Here is a 13802-nt window from a genome sequence, read left to right as displayed (position 1 = left end):
CAGTTGTTAACAAAGGGGACAGCCCTAAAACCTTAATATTAGATTTTCTTTACAGATGTCTGTGGGAAGAGACTTGCACAGACTTGCTCCAAATGGCATTACTTTTTGAGCTTTGGCTATGAAAATTAATTGTGTGTGCTGAATGCATGTGAATAAAAACATTTGACAGAGTTTCAGTGGAGGCCTTTATCAGTGGGTAACTTAACAAAAAAAACTGTTACTTAAATAAGGCATTCATATTCAAACTTAAACATACAAATAATTCTAAAAAATGAACAAATCAAACTAACACTTCTTAAACAAGAAGAAGTGAAGTTAAGAATTCATTTGCTGGAAAAGCAGTTAAAAGACTGAAATGTATACTGCATAGTTTAACACTGTTTGTTTAATAAATCACATTGTTTTTCCTTCATAATTCCTTCTTAATTGGAGTTTGTAATGTCACTTACACGCAGTAGTGTAATGTTTATTCTGTGTTGCACTTCTGACGCCGATTTGTTAAAGCATTGCAGTGAACAGCGTGCATGTTTGCAGAAAAAAAAAAGGAACGTGAAAAGTAAATAAACATTGATCAAACAGCAGTGAAGCTTAGTTGTATTAAACAAAGAACTTTGGGAGCAGTTACACTTCAACTGTTCAAATCTTAACATGTAATCTCCCTCAAATCCACCTCTGAGGTGGGATCAGGGTGATCCTGATTTTTAGGATCAAACTGATTCAGATTTCCCACTTAAGTTTTGAAATACTCAACAGCAGCTTTTAATCCGGATCAAAGGCAGGATTGGATTGCCAAATCTGAATCTGAATCTTCAGGATCAGATTTGCTTTGAAATACCCGTTTTTAGGATCTGATCAGGATTTAATCCAATCCAGGTGGATTAATCCTGTCGGATCATTTTGAAATACCGGCCCCAGGAGATAGGGAGCAGCAACAGGGCTATTGGGACTCCCAAGGACCCAATCGATCTCCTCATTGATGCCCTCCTGCCTCGGCCTAGTCCAGACAACTGGGAAGGTTTGAACGGCCACTACGGGAAAGAGCAGTGAAACACTACAGACGAGAGCAGGCCTGACATAAGGGGACGCACATGATTAGGGCGGCAGGAGAGCCACTTAGAGGAAGAAAAAAAAGATACAGAGTCAGAGTGAAAGTTTGAAAAGTCAAAAACCTTCACTCTCTCCTTGCCTATATTTTACGCAGCCGTAGCCATTCACACACGAAAGGGGGGAGACAGGGTTCAAACCTTCAGGATAGTGGACCACCCCCTCTACCTCCTGAGCCACAGCTGCTTTCAAGACTCCCGTTTTCTTTTAACATACAAAGTACAAACTAACCCAAAATAATGACTATCATATATAAATATATATTATGTTATATTGCGGTGGCTAGCTGTGGCCTCAGGGTCTTAGGCACCTCAAGGGGCGGTAACCCTCAGACACCGTGGTGGACACCGGTGGTCAGGGAAGCCGTCCGATTGAGGAAGGAGGCCTTCCGGGATATGATATCCTGGAGGACTCCGGACTAACCCTAACCCTACTCACTGGATCGGCTGGCGGCCGAGTGTGAAGCGGCTGGGATGAGGATCAGCACCGCTAAATCTGAGGCCATGACTCTTAGCAGGAAACCGATGGATTGCTTACTCCGGGTAGGAAATGAGTCCTTAGCCCAAGTGAAGGAGTTCAAGTACCTCGGGGTCTTGTTGGCGAGTGAGGGTACTATGGAGCGTGAGATTGGCCGGAGAATCGGAGCAGCGGGGGCGGTATTGCGTTCGCTTTACCGCACCGTTGTAACGAAAAGAGAGCTGAGCCGCAAGGCAAAGCTCTCGATCTACCGGTCGATCTAAGTTCCTATCCTCACCTATGGTCATGAGGGCTGGGTGATGACCGAAAGGACGAGATCGCGGTACAAGCGGCCGAGATGAGTTTTCTCAGAAGGGTGGCTGGCGTCTCCCTTAGGGATAGGGTGAGAAGCTCAGTCATCCGTGAGGAACTCGGATTAGAGCCGCTGCTCCTTTACTTAGAAAGGAGTCAGCTGAGGTGGTTCGGGCATCTGGTAAGGATGCCCACTGGGCGCCTCCCTTGGGAGGTTTTTCAGACACGTCCAATGGGGAGGAGACCTCGGGGAAGACCCAGGACTAGGTGGAGAGATTATATCTCAACACTGGCCTGGGAACGCCTCGGGATCCCCCCTTCAGAGCTGGTCAATGTGGCCCAGGAAAGGGAAGTCTGGGGCCCCCTGCTTGAGCTGCTCCCCCCGCGACCCGACCCCGGATAAGCGGATGACGATGAGTGAGTGAGTATATTATATACTATATATACTGTACTATTTTTATATACTGTCTAACAATAATATTATCATCATATCATCAGTACTATTACCATAATCTTTCCACTGTATCTATCTATCTATCTATCTATCTATCTATCTATCTATCTATCTATCTATCTATCTATCTATCTATCTATCTATCTATCTATCTATCTATCATGTTTATCCTAAACAATCTAATAATTGATGTCAAGTCACTTTGTGTGTTTGTTCTGAGTGTGCAGTGTGGCCCTGATGTGTGTTAATGACAGAGGTGATGGCAGCTCCTCATCAGTGTCCGGCTGATTAATTAATAACTGGCCCTTCACTTTCTCACTCTCTCACAACTAATGGATCACTGTCTCAGTCTGTCTGTAATTATCACTTCATAATGAGGTCCAAATTCAGGCTTGTGTGTAAGAGGTTCATCTGTGTGTGACACCGAGAGGGAGGGTAATATGAAGTTTGGAACATGTAATAGATTATATATTGAATTTATTAGTTGTTAATTCCTTCCATGCTGGAAGTACGCTGGTGTTCATCAAGTACGGCCTTTAAGTATAAATCTATTTGCACTTTATTTGAATCTTTACACTTCCACTTCCAGTTCAGAGGGATGCACTGTATCTACAGATGAAGAATTTGTATAAATTGCAAAATTGCATAAATTATCATACAGAATAAAATATATATGTTCTAGATTAAACTATCATCTATATTGTTAATATATATATACATACTGCAGCAGAAGTGCGAGCAAGAGGGGGTTGATGGGAAATATCTCCCTGGTTAAATAGTCCACCTGATGAGGTGGGTGTGTATTATAGATGGTTGTGGAGATTGAGGTATGTCACATGATGTATGTAACATGATTGGCGCAGTGCAGCTCGAGTTTCCTGCCAGAACTAGCTCGCTGGTGTCGCCACATTAGCGTCAACAATTTTCAGAGTACATTTTTTGGAACTAAGTTTTCACCAAACAAGAAGTTCCTGTGAGAGCTGTTGACAGTGTGAGTTAATTAAACTTAGGCTGAGGCCAAATATACAATACTTGGATAAATTATTAGGATTATCATTCTTACATTACAACCCTGCAATGAGCTGGCGACCAGCAGAGTGAACCTGTCAGTTGGCATTGGCTCCAGATGACCCTGTCACCCTTCAAAGGATAAAGACAAAAGGTAATGGATGTACGTTGTATTTGTGCTTGATACTATTATTGATATATAATATGATAACATTTAGTACATTTTCTTTTAATTTGTGTGCATGTGTGTGTGTGTGTGAAGCAGGCAGGGCCGTATCAGACCACCAACTGCTCCCTCCACCGTGGGCACATAAAAAACACGCGCTTGCATACAGTGGATTTTTATAAAACAAGCCTCTAGAGCAGTGATTCTCAAATGGGGGTACGCGTACCCCTGGGGGTACTTGAAGGTACTCCAGGGGGTACTTGAGATTTTTTTTAAATATATTTAAAATTAGCATCCATTCAAAAATCCTTGAAAAATTGTTATTTAACAAATATTCAATAAAATATAAGTGTAAGTTCATGAACTAAATTTTATATTCAGTAGGGTTTTCAATTTAATTATCCTAAAAAAACAGAGTCTCCCCCATACCGATGGTTTGACCCAACCTGGCACACGCCACCTGTCATCACCTGTCATCACCTGCCTTGAAAACTTTCAACAATGGAGTCGAGTTGAAGTGCAGCAGCAATGCTGCTGAAAAACGGAGGGACAAGTACCAAAGATGGCGAAACCAGAGCAGAGAGCCTTCCCTAAACAACACCGTGAGAGCTAGTGCCTCTTCGGAGGGGCGCTAAAATGGAAAAGTTTTCCGTTGTGAAGTTAATGATTCATAACAATAAGTCTCTACCGGTACCCTTTCAAAATAAAAGCATGTAATACAAAAGCGGAAATGAAATTGTATGACCCTAAAGCGAGCAAATATGTCACAATAAAATAACAGAAAGACACTTCAATAATATTAACAATAACATAGATTGGGTTATTTACACTTTATGTTTTTCTGTGGAGAGAGATTAGCCAGCAGTGGCATTAAGCCACCACATCTTCAGCGGTATCTCCAGACAAAACATGAAAGTCATGTTGGTAAGCCACCTGAGTTTTTTAAGAGGAAACTTTCTGAATTCAGGTCATCTCAAGACACGATGCGAAAAGCCTCCCCAAAGCAAACGGAAACAAGCTACCTGTCCTTTTCAATCCTTAAAGAAGATATTTTAAGATGATGAATATTAAAAAAATATGTTTTGAGCTAATCTTTTATTTAAAACTAAGTTAGTGATTTATTTTTTGGGAAGAAGTGTTTAGCTATAATTAAGTTCATGAGTTCAGTTTGAGAACATATCTTTATTATGATTCCAAAAGAGGTCACTTTAAGTTGATAATTATTTTGAGGTGCACAAATCTTTATTTATATTGAGATAATAATAAAAGTCTTTAGTTATTTTATATCTTTTTATTTCGTAACAGTTCAAGAGAGACCACTACAAATGAGCAATGTTATGGACATTGATGGAGTTTTAAATTTGAATGTGTCTAGTTACAAGGCTTAATAAATCACATTACATCTTTCTTTCAACCAAAAATGCTTTGCGCTGGTTAGGGGGTACTCGGCAGAATTTTTTCTTCGAAGGGGGTACTTCACTGAAAAAAGGTTGAGAACCACTGCTCTAGAGGACGAGAGCAGAAGAACACTTTGAAATAGGATTTCTTACCAACAGTGGATCTGTTCTACGGACGCAGACACTGAAATCCCCCGGAGCAAGAACACACTCCCAGATGAGCATTGCAGCGCAGCACAGGTGACCACTTGTTTCTGATTATCTGCTGTGCAGCGTGCAGCATTTTGCAGAGTCATTCACCTGTTTTTTTTTTTTTTATAGACTTCCCTCTATTTTCTTTCATGGGTCATCTCATTGAGGCCATCAGTGCATGCCGTCTGTGATAAGAGAAGATAGAGTTGTCAGAAAATGCACTGACGTGTCCCTAACGTCATCATTAGGAAAAAGGTCTCGTCCTGCATCAGACTGCTGACCAGAATAAGTGCCACCATAAACACGCATTACTTGGTGATTGTGACCTATTTGTCGGTCACTATCTGATGTGGGCATCAAGCGCAGGGGTGTGTTAACATGTCACCAAAAAAACAACAACACATTGCCAAGCTCAGGGGATAAACTCTTCATTTAAAAGAGCGATAAGGATTCATAAAACCTTTACGATCTCTGAGCAGCAGAAGAGCCCTGATGACTGTGCTGCTTTAAAGACAAGGGTTGGAAGGGGTGTGGCTGGATTTCATTAATATCTCCGTCTGAGAATGGCTGAGCGCACCATTCATGATGCAGCGTCATGATGACCTATCACATAGTCAACAAAATGTTATCGAAAAAGTACAAAGGAAAATTGTTATAAAAGTATGTGTTATGATCAAAAACAAGTTAATTTGGGAGAACCTTAGAAAACTACAAATATATATAAAAGAAAAACTGATGTTGTGTATCAAAGGGTTAGGCAGAAAGAATACCCCAGGCTTCAAATAATTCCTTTATGTCATTTTTCTTTAATGTCACAGTGTCAGTGGTCATACATTCCCTTGCTTTTTTATATGTTGCAAAGGTGAAAAGTGCACAAAAGGCAAGCAACACGGAACCGTTATGTTGCGATATGGAGTTCTCATCTGTCCGCCAACGAGTCTGCTGTATTGTTTTCTTACCAGCTCTCAGCCAAAATAATTTCCTCGATGTGTCTGCCTGTAGCAGCTCTATCTCGCTCATCCCTCTGACCCCAGATTAATACTGTGTTAATATACAACCGTGGAGGGAGGAGCATTCCACGGGGAGGTGGCAGAGAAACTCACAATTGTGTTCAGATTTGAAGAGGTGACTTGTTTCTAGTGTAGGTGACTCTAGCATTGTCTTATCCTGAACAGGCACCAAGGGATAACTGGAAGTCGGTGTCATCGGGACTTTTGAAGGTTTTTTCTCCGTCTCTCCATCAGAAGACACAAAGAAGGAGGGACAGGCAAAAAGACGACAAGGGAGTTAAGTGATCATGATTGTGACGAAGCAGATGCTGTCTCTAGCCTGTATCATCCTCCATTGCCTGGGCAATGGGATGACGCTCATCGGGGTCTACCTGCTGTCTGTGCAGACCGAGTTAAAGTTGACCTGGAAGACCCTCCCTGCCTATATGTTGATAATCTTTGGCCTCATGGTGGTCTTCATCGGGTTCCTCTGGAACATCTGTCACAGCATAAAGACCAAGATGTACCAGAGAGAAGGACCTGAGCAGCAGATCCAAATCTACACCATTGACAGGTAATTGTTATAAGAATGACAACACTGTAATTTGACTTTAATGAAAACATTGAATGAAATGACCTTTTTTCGTGTGAAAAATATGGAACTTTTAAGCGATTTAATCTCATTAAATTAAATCAAAAAAAGCAGTTATGTAAAGTTATAATAGTGCTTTGTGTTGGAAACCACAGGTACAATGTCACATCAAAACCTTTAACTTTTAGAATTGTTCACATATCATTTGTTATCTATCTCTAGTCTCATTTTAACCCTCGTTCTATGTGAATTTTCAACATTTGGCTTGGAACAACAGATAATGCATATCTTTACAGATAAGTTCTGTCTCTTTTTCTGATGATAAAATCTTATTGAATCATGTGCAACAAAAAACAAAACACCCTATCTTTTCTCTGCAGACCAGGCTCCTTTCCCCCGTCGTACGAGGACTCCCAGGCAGGCCGCATCTCTTCTGATACACCCCCTGAGTCTGCGGTTGTGGATGTTGAGATGAGCCTCGCTCCTCCGCTGTACAGCCAGGACAGCTCAGAGGCCCCGAACTGCACGTGGAGCTGGGAGGCGCCTCCTCGGTACAGTCAGGTGGATCAGCAGGGACAGGATGATGCAGAGGAGCTGAGGCGAGAAACGTTGTCCCCACGCTGAGAGATGAGATGTCGACCAGTTCCAGAAAAAATATAAAAGACATGTAAACGATGGCCCACGGAAACGTGTTGACATCACATTTGTGCCATGGATCCACATCCAGCTCTTAACCTCTGAACTCTAGTGAGTGAACAAACTGCTCAGGCTTGTTTCAGCCCAGCGGTATTAATAGAAGTACTGGCTGTTCAGGTAAACTGTGGATCTGTGTTGATTTTACTCTAAATCAGTGGTTACTTAACAGTATCAACCTGTCAAATTGTTTTACCTGCACTGTATTGTTCCTTTTTGGGCACAATTGAAATTAATTCATGTTTAGAAGTTTAGAAGTAGAAGATGACGCCTGATCATTTGAAGTTTGTGTTATAGAAGAAAAACCCAAGTCCACAAAAGGTTTCTCTAATATTTTTGCCGTCCTGGGGATAATTTCTATTTACACTCTTTAAGATATTTTTGGTATAATATCAATAACACTACATTACATTGACAATTAGATCAAACCAACAACCGTAAACCTTTAAGTTAAGTATATGCATATATTCTACAAATATACAAACTACTATGCATCTATAACTCGAACCCTTCTTGGTATGATTTGGATTAGTCAATTAAAAATTATTTTGTCGATTTTTCCAAGTGGCTGCCTATCTAAGTAAAGGCCAATGTATGCTACTCCGAGTCCGTTGCGGACTGACGGACGGACGGAGCGGACGGAGCCTTTTTGATTTATAGTTCTACGAGCCTTTTTGTTGTGAAAACAATTCACCGCCAGAACAGTAGATGGCGCAACTGAAGTCGAGCTTAGAGAAGCCTACCTCATGAGGTATATAGAAGAAGTCCACGCTGGTTTATTTACGTCATCCCGGCTCCTCACACACAGTGAACGATGGCAGCTAACAGAAAAAGGATGTTGAGGACGCGACAGTTTTTGCTGAATAAAGTGACACCCAGCGGGTCATAATGCTTATGTTATCGTGTCTTAACGCAGCGGTTCCCCGGTCTTGTTTCCAAACTGCGTTGCTAATTCAACAGCTGCAACAGCTTGAAGCTACAAGGAGGCAGCTAGCTTCCCCCCAGCTTCCACACACAGTCAGCAGGGACACCCGATACTAACTACTACCAAGTGTTTGCTTCTAACCTGACGGTGTTTGAGAAACAGTGTCATGAGCCGTGGGATTAAAGTCGGTTTTTTGCGCTGTTCCCACCGCAGTTAGCATGGTGGTTAGCCCGCTAGCCACGTTATGAAAGTTCGTTATAACAGTATGTGACCGTACACACATGCCGTAAGTGCTCTAACCAGCCACCGTCAGCCGGACAATGCCGCTGGCTTAACACACTTGTCACATTAATCATAGAGTCGTAGTTGTGATTTTTGTTTATTATGATGTAGGGAATGGAACAGGAAGTTTCCATTCCGAAATGCTAGCGTTAGCGGACCAATCACAGCCAAGGGCTATCCGTGGGCTCTCCGCCATTTCGACGTGTAGAAAAAGGAGAGCTGCACGAAAAGCTCTCCGAGGAGCCGCGGAGAGGCACGGAGAGGGCGTTCCACGTTGGAGAAGGCGGTCCTATCTGTCCGTGTCCGTCAAAACGGACAAACGGAGATATACAGTATATCTGATGCACTGAGCTGTTGATTACAATATGGACTTTGTGAAATAAGTTTTCACTCAATAAATCTGTGGCCAGAATAATTAATAGATAACATGATAAACTAACTGCTTAGTGGAAGTATGAAAAGAGTGTTATTGGTCTTACTATTTTTTATAAAAAAAACTTCGAATTTGTATATAAGTCTATTGGTCCTTACTGAGGTATAATAAAATATGTGTTTGACTGGTGTAGCAAGTCTTTTCACTTTTAATGTAAGAAATAAGGAGATGTGCTAACAGGCTGTTTTAACAGATTCCGAATATTCACTCTGAAGTGCACCTGACAGTACACCTTGTTACTCAGAAGTCACCTGACAGCTCAGTCGTGAAGTTCACCCAATAAAAACAATGGTGGAGCATTTATTGCTCTGGTGTGCAACGTTGAAGCTTAAACATTTTTGACAACTGACACTGTTCAAATTGACAAAGTACTTTAAAAGTAACATTTTCATCTAATTCTGCTTCTTCCTATTTAACACACATCTCTGACACATGGATCATTTCAGCTGAAACTCAAACCGTCTTCCAAGCAACAAATTGAAATGGTAATAAAGTGGCGTGGATCCTCATCCAGCCTCAGAAAGAACCACTGATTATGAAGCAGCCGGATGAGGCAATACATTGTAATGGCTGACTGATTGAACACATCCTTGCGGGTATCCACTGGCATATCCTCAACTCATAATGATGGCAATCAGCTTGTTTATGAGATCTTCGCTCTGCGTCTCATTCAGGCCATATAAAGATAAAGCCTTGTCGTTCCTTTTCGCTGCACAACAGTTTTCAGGGGTTCCCACACTCTGCCCCAAACAGCTGCCGCACTCGCCAGACAAAAGCCAGTACTTCTCCTCAAGGATGTTCAATCATCGCGCAAAGTATCCGCACAACACAAGGCTCTAAATTATGAGGAATTTGTTTAGTTAAAATCCAAAGCCGCTAGAGGGCGACATATCTCAATCTGATGTGTTTTTATTTTTCCCCATTAGAGCTTTTCAATTAAATAAGAAATAAAAGGCAACCGCTACACACACAAAAAAAAGGTAATTGGGATTTTAAAAAAAGTAATATATATTCAAAAATGGTTATGTGGCATTCCCAAAGGCCTGAACTGACAAATTAAAGGAAAAGAGTAAAATTCATTCATTCCTTTTCTTGCTGAGGCGTCATTATTTTACATTTGCTCCTCAGGCAGTATTCATGAGTGTGAAAACTCCCCACGTCTTCATGCAGTGAGATGTGCTTCCAATTCAAACACTGTCATTCCCTCCACTATGTTATATTAGCTGTGATGCAATGTGGCTTTACTTCTATGCTTTGGCGAAATTATGAATTCTGCATGAATTGGTTATAAAAAAATAATACACTGTGACATAATGTATATGGGTGAGAAAGGGAAGCAACATGAAAAGTGAACACTGCACCATTATACAAAAACCAGCGTGAGTTACAAAACGGACAATTTCTCTTTGATAAAAGCAAGGCACAAACATGAATCGTCAGTCTGCAGAGAACTTGTTTGCTGTTTACAGATTTTTCACTATTAACCCCATGAGATAATTAAATAGCCTTCCTGCCTGAGACACCATGCTATGGTTTCCACTAGTGGTCAATACACATGTGAGATAATAGCGTGCAGCATTCCTTTTCTTTTTCAGAGATAAACTCCTGCAGCCTCTGTTGAGTCGTCATTAAAGGAAAAACTGAAAACTGATGCTAAAGAGAAGCTTTGAGGGCATTGGTGTCTGTATGAACTGGTGGATGAATGTGCATGTGCATGTGTGTGTGTTGTCCTGCTAGCTCATGTGATGACTTTGGGCAGCGGCGTCCCATCCGCTCGTGGATGCTGGAGATCTACAAGGCGATGGCGATGAGAGGACCTAGTGCCTACTGCAGAGAGTGACGTTCAGCTCATGGCTACAAACTTTGCAATGCAGGGATTATTCAACTATGATGTTTTGAATCGAGCAGCGAGGAACGTTTGCAATCTGAGGGCGCACATGGAGATTTATCAGAATCACAATCAGAATCAGAAGCTATATTGTCATTGCACAATTTAGCTGTGTAGCACCTAAAAAACGATCAATACATATGACAAATTTAGGTTGTGTTTCTTTTAAGATCATAAAGTTTATTCTACTTTAATTTTACCCTGCTGGATCATCAAGGATTTTAGTTGTGACCAGCTTTAGTGCGCATTCTATCTCTCTTTAAAACTATGTGTGCTGGACTAACAGCAGTTGGTTCGGGAACATATTTCAAGCCCTGGAGGAAAAATCCTAAAGATCACAGCACTCAGAAATGACAATGTACAACTTATCATTTTCTGTCTCTGTTGTTTTTATATTGAGGATTTGTGAAGTTTTCATGAGTTTTATTTGCATTGTTTGAACCTTTGACTAATGGAGCTCAGCGTAAATTCAGTAAGGAAGACTTAAAACCCCATTCAGATCAGCTGACTGCGGGCGTTCTTAAATATCGGGAATGCCCAGGGGAGGGCTTAACCCGTATGCGTCAGCTGATCGTAGGTGTTCCCAATCATCTAATCAGGCCCGCGCTGGTTCCTTCAGCCAGTCACACAGCAGTTGTCAAACTTTAAAAATCCCTTCTCTTCTCTCCCTCAGCAGTGTCAATGCAGTGACTCGCACAACGCAAGCTGTCGCTCATCTGGCTTATTCACATCGCTTTCATTTCGACGTCGGATCCCGACAACGATTATCGCACACAAGAGGTTGGACCCAGCATTCAAGAGATCGGTCAAATCCTACGGATCATCGGTGCAAGGCTTCGCCGGTTTTAACTCGACGAGGCTCCCACGGGGAGGCGACTTTATGGCTCAGATGCAACACCGTGGCATCATGTTCGCTTCAGGCCGGCTTCCTCCTCGTCTCCGTGAGCAGCGGTTCAAGAAAACAGCTTGATTCTACCGGGTTGCAGTTCGGAACACGTTTCAGCGACCCCAGCGGGTCCCGCGCCGCGTCTGTTCGACCAAAGTTTCAACAAGCGACTTCTTCCAAAGCCCCCTCCCGAAGATAAGTATTACATCGTCCTTTTTAACACTCACAGTAACCACTCTAGCTTTAGTTAATATTCTGACCACCACTCTGCAGTCCCCGGTCCTCAGCACCAGTGACGAAACTTTGATTTCAGAGGTGGGGGGGACACAAATATTTTTTATAAAACTCTTCAGTTCACTGTGTTTTCTAGTAGTTCTTCTAGTTTTCTGTTGCTACTTTTAAGTTTACTGTTCCCTTTTTTGGTTTGTCTGGTTGTAAAGCATGTAGCAAAACATTATCACCCAATTCTGTGTTTCACCTTGTTAGTCAACTTCACTCCATCTCAGTAGCATCAATTTTACACTTATTTTTGGAATATATGGTAAACAGACCTCATTTACATAGTGGTGGGCAGGTCAAACTGGCAGGAATATCACAGGTGGGGAGAAATTGAATAAAATGTCCATAATTCAGTGTAAGTAGTCAAGTGATCAAATTTATTTAAAATTAATGTAACACAGAACCACTGTCATTTTAGGCAGTTATAGTAGTTTCTCGTCTTGTTAAGCCTTACAGGATGATCGTGGCAATTAAGGTGTGAAAGGGTGTATTTATAATTACACGGTTTGTCTGATAACACTGTATTTGTTATCTCTTTGTTTCTTTCACACAGTGGCGAGGTTAACAGATCCACCAGCCTCAGTTAGTATATTTGCGGCTTCTCAGCTACATGAAGCTTCCAAACACATGTTGTCTTTGGTCATTGGCAATGATGAATTCCTGGCAGAGTTTCTTCCTGTCCAAGGCATCAATCCTTTCTTGGTGTATGTGACAAACTGCCACATTGTTCAGGCGTTTCTGCTTCATGCAGTTGCGAAGCCAGGTCTTCAACCTCCTCAGTGCACTGAAACTCCTCTCGGCTTCAGCAGACGATGTTGGAACAACCAACAACAGCCTCACAAGGACCTCCACCTGATCAAAAAGACCTCTGACTTCAGGCAGCATGCTTCTCAGAATGTCTGCAGCTTCTGTGCTTGACATGTAGGTGTTCTTTGACTTAAACATGGCTAACTCCACATCCAATATCCTCCTATTGATCTCTGGATACTGGTCCACAATGGCATCACTTTTTCCAGTTACAAGTACATTCTCCAACTTCTGAAGAACTTCAAGGCTTGTTTGATGAAACCGCTCTCTGAATTGCACATCTGCTGTGTCAAGCATCTGGAAGAACTCCCTTCTGAAGTAATCAACAGAAGCTGCTGGGGCATGTGCTGCAGCTTCACCAGCTAGGCGTTTCGGTGGCCTGCGGATACGAGGCATTTCAATTGGGCTGATATTTAGTGAGGTGACCAGCTCTGTTGCACTGTCAAAGATCTGTTGGAATGTTCCCTCTGTTCTTTTCTCTTGCAGAGCTGTCTTGACATAATGTGCTGCAGCCTGCATGCCCGCAACTGTGATGGTTCGTTTTTTGTAATGATTTGTTGAGGCATTCCATTTCCTCAAGAACTTCCATAGCGAGATGGAGTCCCAGCACTGTGTTCCCTTTCTGGAATCTGTCAAGGAGACCATTTGCCTTTGTAGCTGTTTCCGAGCCACCGGTTGAAGCCATCTCCTCCAAACTGAGCAACACTGCCTCATACTGTTTGAGGACTGAATGGACTGCTGCCACTCGCACAGTCCACCGTGTAGGACACAGTGGCTTCAGAGTGGTAAATGATCCATGTTCAGATGTGGCAATTTTGCAGAAGATGGTCTTGAACTTTCCTGAAAGTCCAAACCAATGCCCCAATTCATGGACCCACTGCAGTGAATCACGGACGACAGATGAGGCTGCACAAGTTGCCTGTGTTATCAAATTAACAC

General features: G+C 42.1%; 1 protein-coding gene across 1 annotated transcript; it reads left to right on the top strand.

Annotated features, from left to right (window-relative positions):
• The first annotated feature begins 5916 nt into the window (after positions 1-5916).
• On the top strand, positions 5917-9303 carry LOC133962241 (transmembrane protein 252-like). The gene is made up of 2 exons (XM_062397769.1): positions 5917-6652; positions 7051-9303. The coding sequence occupies exons 1-2, from the start codon at positions 6387-6389 to the stop codon at positions 7292-7294; spliced, it is 510 nt and encodes a 169-aa protein (XP_062253753.1). The 5' UTR covers positions 5917-6386; the 3' UTR covers positions 7295-9303.
• Positions 9304-13802: the final 4499 nt, after the last annotated feature.

The sequence above is a fragment of the Platichthys flesus genome, chromosome 10, assembly GCF_949316205.1.
Source record: "Platichthys flesus chromosome 10, fPlaFle2.1, whole genome shotgun sequence".
In the NCBI taxonomy this organism is placed as follows: Eukaryota; Metazoa; Chordata; class Actinopteri; order Pleuronectiformes; family Pleuronectidae; genus Platichthys; species Platichthys flesus.
This window is presented reverse-complemented; position numbering and strand designations above follow the sequence as displayed.